The sequence below is a fragment of the Ctenopharyngodon idella genome, chromosome 17, assembly GCF_019924925.1.
Source record: "Ctenopharyngodon idella isolate HZGC_01 chromosome 17, HZGC01, whole genome shotgun sequence".
Lineage (NCBI taxonomy): Eukaryota > Metazoa > Chordata > Actinopteri > Cypriniformes > Xenocyprididae > Ctenopharyngodon > Ctenopharyngodon idella.
In genome coordinates, this window is record NC_067236.1 from 3,957,573 (window position 1) to 3,977,702 (window position 20,130).

At 38.6% G+C, this 20,130-nt stretch overlaps 1 protein-coding gene across 1 annotated transcript; it reads right to left on the reverse strand.

Moving 5' to 3' along the window:
- Window positions 1-216: 216 nt before the first annotated feature.
- On the reverse strand, window positions 217-16,673 carry dact1 (dishevelled-binding antagonist of beta-catenin 1). Its single transcript, XM_051867301.1, has 5 exons — window positions 15,309-16,673; window positions 6,253-7,013; window positions 4,250-4,379; window positions 3,193-3,348; window positions 217-2,647 (listed from the first exon to the last, which is right to left on the reverse strand). Exons 2-5 carry the CDS (start codon window positions 6,574-6,576, stop codon window positions 813-815), a joined length of 2,445 nt encoding a protein of 814 aa, XP_051723261.1. The 5' UTR covers window positions 6,577-7,013; window positions 15,309-16,673; the 3' UTR covers window positions 217-812.
- Window positions 16,674-20,130: the final 3,457 nt, after the last annotated feature.

The window sequence follows — 20,130 nt, forward strand, 5'->3', positions numbered from 1 at the left end:
TAAAATTAGATGCCACATTTAACTACCATCAGCTCTAGCAGGGGGGTTGGGGTGAATTAACATGGCCTTGACATTGGAAATTCCAATTTACAGACCATAAAAATAAACAGGGGTGCAATATTAGGACTGTTCAGTACATGTACTGGTACTTTGACATGGTTTCTAGGACTCAAAAGTACACAGAAATACAGCCATCAAATAAACAAAGACACTGAATGATTTTGACAATTGGATTTAATAAAGAATAAAGACACAAGAAATCAACATACATTAACATTTATTTTACAAAAGGGTCATTTACAGCTAATAAGGTAAATGGTAAAGCTGTTGCTCATGCATATTTAATGTGCATTTAACAAAAGCCCTTAATGATCAGCAGGTGAACTAGGCTTGGATGAACATTTCTCAGACAGACTGTCTGTCATACACTGCTTCAGTTCAGTCATACTTTCCTATTTTATTTCCATGTATGGCTAACCAAATATATTAAGTTATAAATATCTTTAGAAAAGTAAACCGTGTATGAACCATGCAATTACATAGTACTTGCTATGTAGATGCATCACAGCAAAAGCTGAATTTATAATAAATACAAAACAAAAAGTTAAAAAAGGCTACAGACAATGACATCAAAGGGGTGAAAAGTGCAGGGGAAGGCGTTGTGCTGGACAGAAGTTGAGTTCTCAGCTAACAGACAGGCAGTTTTAGGCCGTGCAGCTGATTTCTGTCTAGGCACTTGATTGTGTGATAAGGGAGAGAAGCCAATTTGATTGGCTGCATCCTAACTGATCTCTGTGTCCCTCTCAAGTCTCTCACACTGTGGTCATGAGTTTTAAAGAGCCTGATCGGAAACGCAAGATCTTCTTCTTCAAATTGTGGGAAGCCTTGATTTTGACAAATGCCTTTGCCTGTGCTGACGTCATTCCGTGGGATCCTGCACCCGCCTGGTTGAACTGGCGCCAGTTGACCCCTGCACTGCCCTCAGAGTCACTACTAGTGCTGCTCTCAGCTACATAGTCCGCCTCGCTGGCGCTTGACTCGCTGTCTCCAAAACAGTTGGTGGTATAGTTACTGCGCTCATCCTCGCTTGTGTCCAGAATGGTGGAATGGAAGAGAGAGGCGCACTCTGCTGAATATTCAGAGTCGCTGCCCACGTAGGCGTAGGGGCTGGTGTAGTGTGCGTTAGATGGCAGGTGCATGGCTGACATGTGGCCCAGCATTTCTCGTTTCTGCCTGCAGTGAGCCCTCCTGTAAGCCTCCTCGTATGGGATCTCGTGGAGACCCCTCGGTCGCCGGTGGTAGTCGTTGCGCTTGTACTTGGGTTTGGCCAACACCGCCTCATGTCGGTGATGTCCGTGGTGTCTCTGGGCAGAAGATCGACCCCCTGTGGAACTGGTGTGCTTCTCCAGGATTCGTTCTTCAGGGATGGAGGCAGGGATTCTCTTGGCTTTTGTGGAGGCCTTTTTGTAGGATTTGTGTACATGGTGGACATCGTCCACTTGTCGAGACCTCCTAGATCCTGTCCGATGCTTGTCACGAACAATCTCTGAAACATGCTTGGACACATGAGGTCTACTTTTTGCACTGGTGGAATTTTTCACTTTGACAATTTTGATGTTCTTGGTGCCACCCTTGCGGAGATTTACATTCTGTTTCTGAGCAGGGATGAACTGGGCACTGACCATTTGACCTCCCTCATCTTGGCTTTGCGAAGAAGAACCGAGACTAAGCAACTCTGGAGCCAGCTGCTCGGCGTCTTTACCACAACTTGCTGGAGCCTGAGCTTTAGGACTCCTCTTAAGAGGACTCGTTTTCATTGCTTGTCCTGATTTATTGTCTTCCACAGTGTAATAAGAATGCTTGTTGAGTTTGGGAGAGGAAATTGCATTTGGGCTGCCTAAGTCCTGGCAGTCCTTCGATGCAACACTTAACGGCTGGCCTTTACTGGCTCCGAAAACTTTCTTCTTCAAGAGGCAACTAGTGTTATTATCATTAGTGATTGAGTAACTGTTCTGTGGTTGACTTGGAGACTCAGCAGACCACTGTCTTTGGGGCGAAGCTGTGCTTGGCTCAGTGCTAGTTGCTGATGCATCTTGTAAACATGTCTGCCAGTTAGGCTTGAGGTCAGAGGTCCTTTGCTGGGCCTGGACAGCAGCAGGGGCCCGTGAGCAAAGACTAGCCTGCCTTAAAATGCTCTTGGAGGGGTCAGTGTTGATGCTTGTTCGAGGTTTGCTGGTCCTCAATGGTTGTGCCCTCCTCTGAAGTAGCCCAAAGATATAACTATCCAGTTTTTTGTTTTGGAGTGTCTGAGAGGCATGCCAAGATGAATTCTGGGTGCCCATGACCTGCTCTGGTTTCTGTTCATCACTTGATGCTTCACCAAGCTTGGAGAAGCTACAATCGTCCTTTAGGTTACTAGTCATAGATTGAAAGAAGATGGGACTCTGGACAGCCACGGCATGGAGAGGGCTGGGGTACCGGTACACATCATTACAATTTTTGGCAATGAGATCACAGTGGAATTTAGAAAGGCCATCGCAGGTGCCATCCGGGGAAGGGGAGTAGGATGCAGAAAGAGACCTGCGGACTGTTCCGGAACTTGAGTCTTCGCAATGGCATTCACACTCTGCACAAATTCCCAGCTCATCTGCAAATCCCAAAGAACACAAGAGTTAATACTACAAGAAAAGACAATGTCAGATCACTAAAACCGCTAATTTCATTATGCTATGGCATGTGAGAGGAGATTCATAGAGTTCTAGTGCTTAGCTGGGTGGGTGGCTGATTAGTTTTGATGTACTAACGAGCCTTTTGTTGTTGGCTTATAGGTGTGGCTGGGAGAGCCATCAGCAGGGCTGTGAAACTGTTTCTATCTCTGTCTGGGACCAAACTTCTCTTGTTTCACCTCTATTTGCACAGTCGAGCTTAAGTGATTACAGGATGCTTTCTGTTAACGGTAATGCAACACAAAAATGGATGTCATTTGAAGAAACTAGAAACAAACAAACAAAGCGGCCCTTCTTTGTGATACCAGCTTTTAAGCCTGGAGGAAGGAATCACCATTAAGTAAATAGTTCTGCATAACAAAGCTAGAGAAGGGAACAGTGTTTCAAGACTGCATGGAACCGTGCTGATGGGTAATACCAGTCTGAATGACCCAGAAACCTCAAACCGTCACAAGGAGACTCTCACCTGCAGGCTTAAGCCTTCCCTCAGAGGGACAGAGCGAGGTGTCGAGGGGGGTGCACAGGCAGGTGGTGGAACGACAACTGGACAAACACTCGCTGAAGACGGAGTTGGAGGAATTGGAGAGGGATCCAGAAGCACCGTCGCTTAGGTCGTAAAAGCCTGGGAGAGAGAGGGCGAGACATTAACACATTAATTTTACATCGTCAGGAATGAGGTGATGATCCAAAGACTGTGCCTTTTCACTCTTAACTGAGCGCTCTTCTGGAACCTACTTTCAACTACGATTTGAATAACATAGCCTTCAGGAAGGTATCCATTTGCCAGAGGAAAGAGAGTGAGGAACCAGATCTCCATACATCACAATTGATATTAGCATTAAAATGGTAAAGAATAAAACCATTATAACTACTACAAATAGCACCCAAAATAGCTGTTTGCAGCTGTGATGAAAATAAAACCAACCTAAAGGTTGAAGAACCCTATTTTCATGTTACAAACAGTTATAAGGCCATTTAAACAATCAAGACTTTCAGAGAGGAGCATACACACATGTAATCAATCTCCACTTTATATAACCTTCCTCCAACAAAAGTGCAGTCAGTTCCAGCACTAAAATGACCTCTCGTTTTTGGAATGTAAACTAATGTAGCTGTAGCAGGCCTCTAGTACAGGGTGCAGATTGTTCGCATTACCAAATTAGTGCTTAAGCAAAACAGCTAAACAGTTTCCAACAGACATTAGGGCTTGCAGGTACGCATGCTACTACAGGCCCAAAGCACATAAAGTAGTCTTATGCAAAGTGATATAATTCGAACAGGACATCTGATTACCACCCTCGGGTGATTGCTGAAGATTAACAATCATTAGGAATGCTTTTCTGTGCTTGTGAATCAGTTTTATTAGAAATCCTTTCTTCCTACGCCACTTGCTAAGATTGGTTTTATGCAGACAATCTGCAGGCTATCAATTTTATCAACCCTTGATGATAATTCTATAAAACATGCAGTGCACAGAATTCAAGCCCCTCTCAAAATGTTACGGCTCCACAAAAGATACTAACCTGAGCTTGGTCGGCTGTCCGTTTCCACGTGTTCATGCGAAGTCTCTGTGTCCAACCGCAGGTCACTGATCTGCCTGTCTAATTCCTGGAGCTGGTTGATCAAACCTGCATCTCGTCTCCTAAGGCAGTTCTATAAAGAAAGAACACATATTGAAAAGATGTTAACAAAAGATTTCATGAATGTTTAGTAGTTTAGCAGCTTCGTAAATGGTACAAATTTTTGGCATTTCATTTACAAGCTTTTGCCCTGCAGCCCTTACAAGAATCTGCAAACAATTGCATTTCACAGTGTATGTCTCAATGCCGGTGGCCTCATGGCACTGATCAGACAGATGTAATGAACTAAATAAGAGTCACACCTCGCATGGGAATAACCATTCAACTTCGACACACCGCTTGAGAGCAATTGGATGCATCTGACAACACCCGTATCATGTGCTGCATTCCAAATTAAGCGTGGTGAAACGGCAGACCGAGGAAAATGTGGCCCCTTCAAAGCAGACGGACATTACTTCAAATGACCTATAATCAGAGGCATGTTATCTGCTGCAAATTTTAACTGCTGTTTGCTGACAGGGGAAGTAATGCAGTGCAGATTCCTGGCTATATGGAGCAGTGGAATGGCGTTTCCTCCGCTGCAGACCGAGGCTGTAAAAAAGCCTGGTCCTGACAGGCGGGCTGCAAGTGATTTATGGGCCCTGAGCTCTCAGCATGCTGGGCTGTGCAGACCATTTTTACACAAAGTGCCATTTGCAGAACACACCGACGGTTATTTTGAAACGGCATCAAATTAACCCCAGACCACTGTTGATGGCCTGGGCCTTGGTTTGGGACGATGGTGTCTACATTTCTGGTTTATACTTAATTCATTGCACAAGCTCAGCTCAGTCAAAGACCACAGAGGATTGGTTGTTTGTTTTTGGGAAATCATAAAGACATTAGGCATTATATGATCCACACATTACCATTAACTTTAATGTAGTTCTGGGTGTGAGGCCTGCAAACAAACTGACCTCAAGATAAACAAGTGTAATTATGCCAAACTACAGCGGAGAAGATTCAAGCCACTTGTGTACATGTCTGAGGCTTTAGCAAAGCCAGGAAATAAATCCAAACCTTGTAATTCTTTTCTGTATACAACACATTAACCACAATGCATGAACCCCGTAGGGTTACAATAATGGAAATGTTTGCAAATACCTCAAGTGGAACCAGGTGTCTTTGGCCCAACTGTTAAATTTAATCTTCGTCATCCTCTAAAGTCAGCAGGGGGCTTGAGCTGGGCTTGTAAAAAGTTCATTTCCATTGAAGCCCATCAACTAATCTTATTCAAGCCAGTCAGACCCCCTCCTAGACTTGCATTAGAAACTCAGGGATGTTCTACTACCTTCAGGAAGTTTTAAATGGTTCTCTTTTTTTTTTGTTTTAATGTCATTCTAATGATTAAACCGCTTGAGTTTCTGGTGTCACATGACTGTAAAGGCAAAGAAGAAGAAGAAGAAGAAGAAGAAGAAGAAGAAGAAGAAAAAAAAGCCTATACCAGAAAAAGAAAAAAAAAAAAAAAAATCAAATGAACAGATTTTCAATTATTTTAACTGAACTCGATCCAACTAAGCCTTTAATTACAGAAATAAAAAAAATCTTTCTTTCTTTTAAAAATTTTAAAAATCTAAAAAAAAAAAAACAAATCTGAAAATGCTCAATGCATTAACCATGTACCCTGGTAGAACCATGGTATTCTTAGAAATACCCTGGAGTACCATGCACATACAATGCTACATAAAATTTAGTACCATGGTACATATCACAGTACACAGTATTACCATCAGATACCATCACTGTACTACGATCCCTTGTAAGGGATATTCGATTACCATTACTAAAATACAATACAAATGACAATGACAAAAAACAAACAAAAAATCTTCAGAAATACAGGTGGGAGAAAGTTGTTGCGTTACATTCTACTTCAACAACAACAATAAACAGTTTATTTTACTCACCAATTGTTTTCTGAGTAATAAAATATTCTCCTCCAGAAGTTTTTCTTCAGTATTCAGATAGCTGTCCTCCACTGTATGGCAGGGTTTGTCCTTTCCTGCAGCCTCCTGACAGTTCAACACACTCCTGACCAGCAGCTCCTGTCTCTGCCTCAGATACTCCAGCTCGGTTAGACCTGCTACAGTCGCGTCCAGACGCTCTCGGGTTCGAACCCGCTCCACTTCACCGTCCGCCTTCTCCCGAGAGCGCGCGTCGCATTCCTTCCGATCTCGCATCATAAGCGCGCAATAATCCCTGGACACCAGCATCTCTGACAGCTCATTCATTTATATATCCACCGATAATAATGTTATGGAGATTCTTCTTATGAACTAAGTGCATCTGAGAAACACTTATGACATGGTCAGATAATCTCAATGTAATAAAAGTGAGCATCAAAACCAAAAAAGAATCCAAAAATTCAGAGAAAAAAATTAAAAGAACTGTTTGTCCTATAGATATTTAATTAAGAAAGTTTGTTGTCCCTGCTGAAGCTCAGTATAAAAAGTCCAAATCCACAGACAGAGAGATAGAGAGGGCGTTGCTGTGTCCCGTCTGGTTGATACTGGGATCTGAATGTGTCCTGCAGTGAAGAGCTCAATCACACTCGCGCACACGGAGGAAACCTTGCTGCTGCCGCTGAGGAGGAGGCGACGGGGTCCCAATGCCCGCCATGTTCACTCCCTCCTCCTCTGTCTTATGGAAGTGTCCTTTCATGCATGATCTATAAACAGTATCAACATTTGCATTAGATGGTTTATACTAAGAATTACATGTAGAAAGTATTAATTATTCCATCACTTAATTATATTAAACAAAAGCAGGACCATATTTTGTAGCACTGGAAGGTAGCTAATGAAAAAATAAATACAGTATATGTAAATACATCAAAGCCTATAGCACAAATATGATGAGATTTATAAGCACTTTCATTTTTGTCTGAAAATAATGTCATAGCCTATATATTTCATATATCAGTTTACCAAATGTAGGCTACTATGGTGGTACAATGGTAAAGTGATGAGATTAGATGCTGACATATTCTTACACACATGATATTTACCATGAATATGGTATACTAAAGGAATAAAAGGAATAAATATGGTATTAATTTGGTATCATGTCTAAAAGAACAGGAAAATACCAGTGGCCATACAAAGACACAAAGCATGAGGCAGATATAATGACCTAAAATAATGTTTAATAACTTGCATTACAGATAATGAAATGCATTTCAGATTATTAATTTTATAATGAAGGTTTCTGAAAGGTGCATCTGATTTAAAGGCACTCAGGTGGAGTGACTGCCCTCTACTGTTGTTAAAACAAAAACCTTTTCAAATGACTTTATTGACTACTGCTACAAACATTTATTTCTAATTTGTTTTTACATATGCATAAATTACCCTATTCAAATTTTCTAGATGCATGTATTCTAATAAGAAAGTAAAAAACTGACATTTTACTAATATGTGGGAGAATATACATTGACGCAAACAAAGAATGATCTACAGGTTTTCTAAATCATGGGTCTGTAAAACATGTGTTTAAACATTATTTCTGGTAATAGACTCCACAGCTGCTTCTATAAGAGGCTGAAGTCACATTTCTCAACTAGCTCATTAGTCAGACGCGTGGAGAACTCAAAACAGACATCCGATTTGTTCGAAAATGCATCTGTGAAATGGATCAAGAATTTACATATCGGGAATGTGATTGTTCTGGCAAATTTTAAGCTAATTCATATTTTCGATCCAAAGATGTGTACAGTTTTTAGACAGGTTTTGCTTTAAATTACTAACGCTAGCCCTAACCACCCCCCAGAAAAAGTCAATTTCTGGAAAGGATGGATACTCATATCTAAATTCCAATTAAAAAAGGGACAGCCACTGTTTATATTTATCGGAATAAATGAGTTACGCTCACAGCTCTGACGCAAACCCCCCTTTCCACGAAATGGGGTTTGCAGTTGCGTGTCTAATGAAAAACACTGCACCTCTCAAACCCCTGTCCATCAACGTCAGCCAATGGCTCAGACAGTTTCGTTTGATTTGCAGCTAAGCAGGCGGTGAAGATGAGTCAAAGAGAGGAGGAGACCCTCGGTAGACGGCACAAAGCTTAATCTCTCTTTCTAAACATGACAGGGATCGAGGAAATGGGATCCATGGCTGCTTCTATGAGGAACAGATGTTTGAAACACAGCTGGTGACCCTTCTCAAACCGCTCTGAAACATTAGCCCTGGCCGAACGGTTACACAAGCACACAGATATACACACGGTCATGGATGCGGAAAGAAAGAGTGGCTTAAGGGCACAAACTCAATAATTCGACTGAGTCGTGATTGCGGCCCCCGCTCCTCAGGCTACGACTGTGGGACAGGAAGTGACCCGGGATATACATACACTGTAATTGGATCAAAGGCTGCAGTCTTTGTGCCACCAGAATCAAATCTCTCAGACAAACAGGATAAATCCTTTCTTTCAGTGCCAGGTTTCCCCCCCCCCCAAAAAAAAAAAAAAAAAATCTGTTTCAAATATAACACAAAACCAATGAACCGAGAAGTGTCCAATCATCTCTATTAAAATAAATTGAATTGTTTTAGTAGTCGATGCTTGATGATTATTTTATGTAAATCATTTCTCATAAATCTGACCTAAAAAAAAAGCCAGACACTTTTCCCTTAGACTAGCTTTTGCTAGTACAAAGTCACATTTGTGTTTTAACCTAATCCAATCACTCACAGTAATTACCTTATGAATTTTGTAAGGCCCATTAAACGAGAACAGGACCCCATTATGTAGGACTGGCAGGAACATGGGGAATAAATTAATACATCTAAATACATCAAAGCCTACAGGGCTACAGATGCCGAGCTGTGGGGACAAATTGAGCAAATGCGGCGTGAGGGTTTGTGAGCATGATACCAATCGTCACCCCTCACCTATATCTTATGTCATGCTGGACACAGAGCACTTTTATACAACACATCAGTCATATCGCTGATGTTATTGGGGCAATGGGCCAAAAATAATTAGTTGTAGGTGTTTGTTTTAGTATATTCGGAGTGGTGGAAACATAAGACTTGGAAAATGTTCCATTAAAGGGATAGTTCACCCAAAAATGAAAATTTGATGTTTATCTGCTTACCCCCAGGGCATCCAAACATCCACTATGTCCAACTGCCTTGCGCATCCGGTTGGTGAGGTCTGAACGAGCTCTGATGACGGAAGTAATGTCTCGCACTCATTGAAGTATGAGCATGAGACTTCCGTCATCAAAACGCGTTTTCAGACCTCACCAACAGGATGCTCAAGGCAGTTGGACATAGTGGTGTTTTAGAGGTGAAAAATTATATAAATACTGTTTGGTTTCTCACACAAACCGATCGTTTCGTGTCTTAGGACATCAATGTGTCGTCACGAGCCGCAGGGTTTAATTTGGATTTGTCTGTGCATGTTTTTTTGACTCTTATAGATGGAGTTACCATTGACAAGCATTATACGACTGACAGACCGCAACGGTTGGAGGTAAAAATCATAATTTGTGTTCTACTGAAGAAACAAAGTCACCTACATCTTGGATGCCCTGGTGGTAAGCAGATAAACATCAAATTTTCATTTTTGGGTGAACTATCCCTTTAAGAGACCTGCCTCTTTACATGGAGTTAAATGGACGCTGTGCAGGTGTCAATGCTGAGTCCGTCTAAGCTTTGTGATTGTAATTTGAAAGGTAGAGCTTGTCTATTCATCACACACTGTGAGAAACCACATGCACTGAAACTCCACATGCACTCATCAATACCGTCGAGGGATGCTGGATAAAACTCAAGGCCAGATCTTTGTTCACCAAATCCATAAGCTTTTCTAATGCTACAAGGATAAAAAAGACAGTATAAGTATTTGAGGGTAAGAAAAAAATTCGTATAGGCTGAAATTAATTCCATATCTCTTTGTCAAGAAAAACAAGGCTTACAAGAATATTCTGGGTTCATAAGTGATTTTTGTTTCTACATACTGAGGGACAAAGTCAAAATGATTGTCTGTGGTAATCGGCAGTGTGCCAAAGATGCTGTGGAACACCACAGACAACATGTTTTTGACTTGTCCCTCAGTTTGTCTTTCAATTTTATTACACTAGTTTCATGTAAACAATGTTTAAGTCAGACAGTGCAGTGTCTTGCCTCATACTTCCATTGTTTTAACCCTATAAAGCCTATTGTATCATATATGTGACCCTGGACCACAAAACCAGTCATAAGTCGCACGGGTATTTTTGTAGCAATAGCCAACAATAAATTGTATGGGTCAAAACATTGATTGCTTTTTCTTTTATGCCAAAAATCAGGATATTAAGTAAAGATCATGTTCCATGAAGATATTTTGTAAATACATCAAAAATTTATTTTTGTGAGTGGATATGCGTTGATAAGGACTTCATTTGGACAACTTTAAAGGTGATTTTCTCAATATTTAGATTTTTTTTGCACCCTCAGATTCCAGATTTTGTATCTCGGCCAAATATTGTCCTATCCTAACAAACCATACATATCCATGGAAAGCTTATTTATTCAGCTTTCAGATGATGTATAAATCTCAATTTCAAAAAATTTACCCTTATGATTGGTTTTGTGGTCCAAGGTCACATATATGCAAAGTCTCTATAATTATCAACACAATCAAAACTTAAAAAAAAGTATTGATTGATTGATAGTTTATGCTTTATTTTATTAAATAAAAGGCCCTTTAGTATAATTCAAGTCATGGTACACATGTCTTTTTACTGTGAAATCTTTGCTGATTTTTACAAAGCAAGAATAATTTTTATAAATTTTACTAGTTCAAGATGGACACTTACTGGACTGAAGCAACTTAGGTTTACTTGATTATCCATACATCATTGTTTAGAAAAATCATGTTAAAATATGAGTATCAAATGTAATACATTAGACTTTTGAGGAACATTTATATATACATCTCTCAATCATCATTGTACTGCATTGCATTATGTTTTGCCACCCACAATTGAAACTAGAGCTTTGATCATTGAAATATCATCTTACTAATACATATTATTGGGAGATATAGAGTGAAAACTTATATTTAAATGCACTTTATGTAAGTCCGCAATACTATTATAAAGATCTCGTTGATTTACATTACAAGCTTTCTGGCCATATAAATATCAACAACTGCTCCAAATCGCATATCTTTTCTCAGTTCGTGTCTCTTCCTTTCTCAACTATAAGCTCTATATTCTTCTATATCATACTGTATGAGCCATAAAAGCCATTTAAATGATACTCAAAAAAAAAAAAAAAAAAAAAAAAAACTATTTTCAATTTTTGTCTAAAGGTTCAATTAACTGACTATTTTTTCATATGTCAGGTTTTGTCAGGGTTAATGCAAACAAAAGTTTGCTTGTTTTTACAATGAAACGTGGCATTTCTGTTTAAATGTTTTTGAACTGATTATAAGACTATTATCTTATAATCATAAATGAGCAATAATGCAAGTCATTCCCTATAATGACTGAAAAACACACAGTAAGGTCAAACAGACAATGAGACAAAGACACTCACAGCTGAGTCAGTCCTGCTATACTGACGGGTGTCCCATGTGGCTCCTGCTGTAATTCAGACCAACATATAGTACCTTTAGGCTATTATTAAGTTCAGCGTGGTTGTCAGGTTTGATATGTCCTACATACGCTCTTGTGATTGTATTGCTGTTCAGACAACACATATGGAATAAGAAAATCCTTCATGTCAGCAACAGAAATCTTATAACTCCAACAGAGACAAGAAAAGATTAGCAAAATATTATTTGGCCCTTTTTTCTTAAAAAAAAAAAAAGAAAAAAATCCTTTAAAAATATAATTCTGTCCAATGAACTATACAAAGGGGAAATACACAACTAAAAAATATACAAGATCCATTTTAAATTAAAAACTCTAAAACTAAATCTCGAATGACTTTGTCATGGGTGTCGATTAATGTTAATTTCATAAAGGTTTCAGCAATAACAACAGATTTGAAAAGAAGCATTAACATTGGCACATGTGGAGATGCTCTGGATGGTGTTCTTGACCTTAAGCAACATTAAAGAGTGGAGATTAGATTAAAGTAAAGACTGTATGAGGCATTGATGTGTCACATGTCAAAAGTTTAATCAAATCGCCAGTATCTCTGCAGTCTGTACACAATGTCCCGGCAGAAACAACAAAGCTTAACCAGACATCTGAGCTGAGCTGCCTGAGGTCAGGACATTGTCCAAGAAGTTGTTCATAGATTTGCTTACTCATACAACTTCTTACCACACAAATTCTCACTTATGAAATCCCAGCTATGCCTTTGTACTTTAAACTGCCTGTGATCCGGTACAAAGGTCTTTAAAATCAAACAAAAGAAAACCAAGAATAGAACTATTCGCCTAAAGTAAGACATGGAGAAGGTGATACTTCAACTAAAGAGAACGGCGTCAGCTAAAAGTGTTTCAGAGGCTCTTTTATTCTTTGGAGAATTCACACAATAGTGGTCGGACCTGGCGCTTTCTAGCATCTCCTTACTGTCAGACTGCTGATCATTAAGAGTATTAATGGTGGGGTAATGTGGACCTGCACAATGCCAATTACTCCCTCTTGTCACACAGACCCCTCTCAAAAGCCTCTTCACACCCATTTACCCTGTGAACACATTCATGATGGCCGTCTGAGCGCAGAGTGACACTCACAAACACATTATATGGGCACATTCGAGTACTTTTCCATTGCAGGTACACGCTGATCTGTGTAATCGGAGTGCAGATGAGTGATGAAAGATTTGCATGCAGAACACCGTTTTAAGAAAGTAAAACAAAGACAAAGAAAAAACTACAATAACAAAGAACAATAACAGCAAGAAGATAGAGAGTAATATTGTTTTAGGCAGGGTGGATGCTGCTCTATACACTACCATTTAAAAGTTTGGGCTCAGATTTATTTATTTTTTATTTTTTTCAAAGAAAACACTTTTATTCAGCAAGGATGCATCAAGTTAAAGGCACAATATGTAAGATTTTTGGATTAAAATATCCACACAAAAAAACTAGAACAATGTTATATATTTTGTTGACTTGTGTACTTACGTTATCCCAAATGTTTCCAAAAATGTTTAAATCCATTGAAATTTGCAATTTTAACCAGGACACGGATCATGTCCGTGCGTCGCCCATCAATGACATCATACCCGCGTTACCCTCGATTTCTCTTTTTATTTTGTAGAAACAATGGAAACACCAAAGACGCTTTAATATGTGTTTTATTAGAGAGGTGAACAACAGTTTGGATACAGTCATTGACAGAAAACTAATCATGTTATATAGCTCAACACAGTAAGTCTTATTGTTTAATCTCGTTTTCTTGATTTACAGCGAGTACCATGTTTTACCATGCCTAATATCGATCTAGCTTACTGCAGTGTGCATTAAAGAATTAGTTCACCAAAAAATTTAAATTCTGTCATCATTTACTCACCCTCAAGTAGTTCCATTTCTGTTCTGCTGAACACAAAGGAAGATATCTGACTACCATAGTATTTATTTTTCCTAGGTAGTCAATGTGGGGGCGAGATCTGTTTGGTTACTGACATTCTTTCAAATATCTTCCTTTGTGTTCAGCAAAACAAAGAAATACATACAGGTTTGGAATTACTTGAGGGTGAGTAAATGATGACAATTTTCATTTTTTGGGTGAACTGTCCCTTTAAGTGTCTCATAGTAGCCAGCAAGCGAACAGAGTAGAGTAGCAGAGTAGCACTATAACAACTTTGAACACACAAATGTATCTAATATGTTAAAACAGCTCTGCGTTACCCCACATACTCATGACCGGAAGAAGCGGCGACTGTGGTATACTAAAATTTCTGCTGTTCTTGAGACGTGTTTCGCGCTTGTCTCTCATTATCAATCGCTCCAGCAGCCTCGTTCAGCTCCAACAGCACTCGGCCCTGCTCTGCTTCATACTACAGTAACGTTAATAATCTCATCCATGAACATGATTTCTGCCCGAGTCCCTGTCCTGATTCTTTTCCACTGGCTGTAGACGTGAAGACAACACCTCCCATGGTTCCGTGAAATCAAGGCTGTCATCAAGCTACGCCTTTGTTTGGAATAAGAGACCTCTAGCGGTGAAAATTTACATATTGTGCCTTTAAACAAAATTGACATTTATAAGATTTCTATTTCATATCAAATAATCCTGAGGAAAAAATGTATCACAGGTCCACAAAAATAATAAGCAGCACAACACTTTTCAACATTGATAATAATAAGAAATGTTTCTTCAGCAGCAAATCAACATATTACAATGATTTCTGAAGGATCATGTGACACTGAAGACTGGAGTAATGATGCTGAAAATTCAGCTTTGCCATTACAGGAATGAATTACATTTTAAATATATTCAAATAATTTTTAAAATTATAATAATATAAAAATATTACTGATTTTATTGTATCAAACGGTGAACATTAAATCACACTTAATCTAGAAATGTCATTGTAATATACATCGAAATATCAAACCAAGTGTCATTTATTTTGAAGAGATATCAAAAACCCACTTTTCAAGCAAAGATTTCACAAAAAGAAATCATCTAGGTTTTCCGATTATCAGGTATTAGTGGAAGATGTTCATATTGTGATGAACTAATGTTGTCGACTTCACAAAACTTGGAACCGGTTGGTTAAGAGTAAACGCAAAACGTTTTAAGAAAGGCTTGTACAGCATTTATGCACACTTGTTTTTATATTATTTTGTACAGCAATGACATTCAGATTTAAGCGTGACTTAAATTTCCAAATATGTTTTAGGGCCACTTACAACTTTTCTCATCTTGATTTTAATAGTTCACATTAAAAAATCTCATTCATAAAATATATCCTCATCATATATTGATGGTGGAACAAGCAATTTTCACAACATAAAGCAAATAAATAATTAGTATCGTGAAGAGACTGATATTTCAAGTATATACAGTACTTACCAGCTTGCTGTAGTCGTGTAGAGGGTTGAGTGTGTCCCGCGGATGTTCTCCATTTGTGGTTCTGTGATGCCGTCGCTGTTCAGTTCTCTGTTCTGGTTCCATGTTTCAGATTTAAGATGTGATGCTTTGTGTGAAACATCTGAAAGAAACTCTTTATAAGATAATCAGCATTTCCACCAAAGCCTGAGAGCCCTTTGAGTACAGACGACAACAGACTTGAAATGTCAAATATAAAACCAAATGATGAAGCCAACACTTTATGGCCCACTCCATAAAGAAAAACTTCATAGCTCATACCCTGCATCTTCGGATGCATTTGCAGTCTTCCAAATGTCAAACTACCCACGTAATTGGCCTGGTTTCCATATGCTTCATAAGTCTCATACATCTTATTGACAGATCAAAATCTTTATTTGCTTTACAGGTTTTATTGCTTTCTCAGATTCAGTGTAATTAAAGTGAAGAAGCACAGATTTAATATTTCTTGTCTGAGAGCCAAAACTGAACTTTCAAAGGTTTTAAAATAAATTAATGTTTAGTATCCGAGACGGATCTGAAGGAAATGAGTTGGTTTAATGCAGCGATCCGTTTCTAAACTGCGAAGATAATACCGATTGACTTTTTGCTTTGCTTTTCTAATCCCTGCAGCACTTGCTTTAACCGGGAGGTTACGCGGATACGGTTGTCATGGCAACATCTTATCAGCCACGGGTACTCCTGCATCCCTTCTCCGCCCCTCCATCATTCATCCCAGTGATTTGTGTGTAATTAAAACACACTCACGCCGCCAGAAACGCTTCACACACCCTCATTTTATAAAGGTGCCCTGTGGATCTTTGAATTGGACAAGGTAGAGTGTCTTTAAATGAAAATGATTGCTGTGAAGGTCATGACCTGAAAAAAAAAAAAAAAAAAAAAACTTTTCTCCCACAGCTTCAATTTATTCTGGAAAAGTGCAAGACCGAGAAGATGGTGTGTGTATGTTATGATAAGAAATTGGTCAACTATTTTAGTATAATGACCATTTAACTCTATTAATAATACATTTAAATTATATTATTTCATGTCCACTCTACTAATTTATTCGGCACATAGCCATATAATAGTCAAGATAATAACAATAAGCCACTCATTATTGCAAAATAAACCCCTTTGGGATTGTTCTCATATTCATTTCAGGGCACTGATAACGAGTCTGGATTTATTTTCTGTGATAATTATTCATACACTGCCCAGCCAAAAAAAAATAAAAAAATAAGTAAAAAAATAAAAAGTCGCTGTTTGGATTGAAACAGGCAAATACTTAAGAGTCCATGACTGGATCATTACTGCAGTGATTATTGTGTTTCTAGCATGTTATATATTTGGCAACCTAACAGATGGAGTGTGTAGCTTTTCATTTCTTAAACAACCATGTAGGAAGACACATCATGGCCATATTCCAGGATGACAATGTCAAGATTCATCAGGCTCAAACTGTGAAAGAATGTTTGGGAAGGAGCTTGAAGAATCATTTTCACACAAGTCAAATTCAGTGTAAGTCTTTGGGATGTGCTGGAGGAGACTTTACAGAGTGCTCACCTCTTGCATTGTCAATACAAGATATTGACCAAGAAATGACGCACCTCTTGATGGAAATAAGTAACATCACAACATTTATTTCCATCAAGAGGTGCATCAATTTTTGGTCAAGATCTTGTATTGACAATGCAAGAGGTGAGCTCTCTGTAAAGTCTCCTCCAGCACATCCCAAAGACTTACAATGATGTTGATGTCAGGACTCAGAGGTGCCAATTCATGTGTTAAAATGATTCTTCATGCTTTCTGAACCATTCTTTCACAATTTTAACCCTGATGAATCTTGACATTGTCATCCTGGAATATGGCCATGATGTGTCTTCCTACATGGTTGTTTAAGAAATGAAAAGCTACACACTCCATCTTTAAGGGTTAAAAGAACCGTTGCCAAACATATAACATGCTAGAAACATAATAATCACTGTAATAATGATCCATTCATAGATTCTTAAGTATTTGCCTATTAAAATCCAAACAGTGACTTTTTTTTGGCCAGGTAGTATATATATATATTGTATATATACTGAGGGACTCAAACAAAACTATTACAAAAGCTGCAAACATTCACTAATGATCCAGAAGGAAACACGATGCATTAAGAGCAGGGGATGTAAACTTTGGATGAACAGGATAAATTGTACTTTTTTGTCTTATGGGAAACATGTATGTATCTTCTGTAGCTCCCGAAGGGCAGTACTAAATGAAAAAATATGATCTTTAAACAAAATAAGAAAAACGTGCACATCATCACCTTGTTCAAAAGTTTTCACCCCTGACTCTTAATGCATCGTGTTTCCTTCTGGAGCATCAGTGAATGTTTGCAGCTTTTTTAATAGTTGTGTTTGAGTCCCTCAGTTGTCCTCAGTGTGAAAAGACGGATCTCGAAATCATACAGTCACTGCTGGAAAGGGTTCAAATATGCAGAAGATGCTGGAAAACTGAAGAATTTGCGGGACCTGGAGGATTTTTCTGAAGAACAGAGCTCAGTTTAACTGTTCAGGACAAACAAGGGACTCAAGAACAACCATCACAAAAACAACCGACCAGTCATGGATCATCCAGGTAACCACACAGTATTAAGAATCAAGGGTATGTAAACTTTTGAACTGGGTCATTTTTATAAATTCAGCTATTTTTTTTTTTTTTTTGTCTTGTGGACTTTATGTAAACATCTGTTATGTGAAATAGCTTATTCAGGACAGCACTAAATAAAAAATAACATGCAATTTTTATGATCCTTCTTATTTTGTTAAAACAATGAACATTTTTGCAGATTCTGCAAGGGGTATGTAAACGTTTAAGCTCAATTGTAAATACATATATTACAGTGTTCAGTTGCTGTCTTACATTTTCAGGTATTAATCAAATTCAGTTATCAATCAACCATTATAATCAAATTATATAATTAAACAGAAAAACCACAGCACCTCTTCCTCTATAGTCTGGCTAAATGGATTTAACAGACTTATAGGCTTAAAATTCAGGTTACAAGGTGCATTCATTCAAGCTGTCACGGCCCATGTGGATTAATAAATCAACATTGCAGCTGTGGGCTTATCAACATCTCACATACTAATAACTCTGAAATATCATTCATATCACATGGCAGTTTTCCACCACAGGATAATCAGGATTAATACATTCATAGTTCCATTTAATTACTTTCTCCTGATTGATCAAAGTGTCCATCACAACCTGGCACTGAGACATTATACCACAAAATAAATATACCCATTTTTGCCATGTATAAATCAAATAATACAGAGCTGATTAAATCAAGCACAAGGGAGTTGACTCTATAATTATACTATGAAAGCATAACCTTCACTATTTTAAGGCTCTCCTTGCTCTCTCTCCGTTTCGGTTACTTGAGAATAGCTCCTAATAAACAGAAAGCCGTCCATACTTTCATCACTCTCAATTACCCTGAGTTGTGTTTACTCAGGACGACGTTTCTCTCTCACCATCACATCGCTCACACCATCAGAGGCGTAAATCACCCCGCTCACAATTTTCCTCGTCTTTGGCGGTATCCCTTAATCGCCTTAATTAAATGGCGACTGTGGCTCCAAAAATAACTTGGACTTTCCACCACTCTAAAGGCCAGATCAAACAAACATCTGCAGCGAGTCCACGAGGGTCTGCGGTGAGGGGCGGCGACCGGCGTCGGCCCTCGGAGACTGAAGCAGGCCTCTCACAAATGTCACAGAATAAAAGATGGACTCCATTAGGGCCTAACGGTTTAAGATCTGCTTCGTGTTAGGAAAACTGTGAGTCTTTCCTCCCTCCCATGTCCCCACTTCAATACTGACTCTGGGTATCTCTAAAGCTCCTGGATTAGTATTTGCTTTCCTCAGCACTGTTTGGCTACTCTGATGTCTTTCTGCTGTCTATCAGGTGAAAAATATAAACCAGATCAACCCTACTCACCATTTCCATATGTGAATTCTGGATACATGCATACATATTTCAAGTACATGTGGGACCTTGCATGTCAAAAGTCAAACTGGTTTGGTTATGCTGACCATCTATTGAGTATCTGATCCTCAAGAGTCAAATCAACTGTAAAATATACTGCAGTGTTGTGTTATTGCAGTAACTTTGATTGGATTTATACCTTTTATTTTATATTTATGCAGTTGGCAGATGCAACATTGAATTCAAGGTATTCATTTTATCATTAGCATTGCCTGGGTATTGAGTAACCACCTATTTCATGCATTTCCTTGGAATCAAACCCAGAAATTATCACCTAAAGAAATTAATAATGATGTCAAAATAAATAAATAAAGGAATAAATAAATAAATAATATATTTCACCTTGTGGTTGGTCCTGTAGAAGAAGGGATCTGAACGCAACCTGTATATTGAACATTTTGCCATCTATTTCATGCATTCCCTGGGAATCAAATCCATGACCTTAAAGGGTTAGTTCACCCAAAAATGAAAATTCTGTCATTTATTACTCACCCTCATGCCGTTCCACACCCGTAAGACCTTCGTTCATCTTCAGAACACAAATTAAGATATTTTTGAAAAAAAAACGATGGCTCAGTGAGGCCTCCATTGACAGCAAGTTAATTTACACTTTCAGATGCCCAGAAAGCTACTAAAGACATATTTAAAACAGTTCACGTGACTACAGTGGTTCAACCTTAATGTCATGGAGTGACGAGAATACTTTTTGTGCGCCAAAAAAATAAAATAATGACTTTATTCAACGATAGCAATTTCAAAACATGCT

Excerpts from the sequence above, each read along its gene's own strand:
- dact1 (XM_051867301.1), bottom strand. The coding sequence starts at position 6,576 with ATGAATGAGCTGTCAGAGATGCTGGTGTCCAGGGATTATTGCGCGCTT. Across the intron at positions 3,349-4,249 it reads GGACAGCCGACCAAGCTCAG|GCTTTTACGACCTAAGCGAC; the intron begins GTTAGTATCTTT and ends TCTCTCTCCCAG. Across the intron at positions 2,648-3,192 it reads GGGAAGGCTTAAGCCTGCAG|ATGAGCTGGGAATTTGTGCA; the intron begins GTGAGAGTCTCC and ends TGGGATTTGCAG.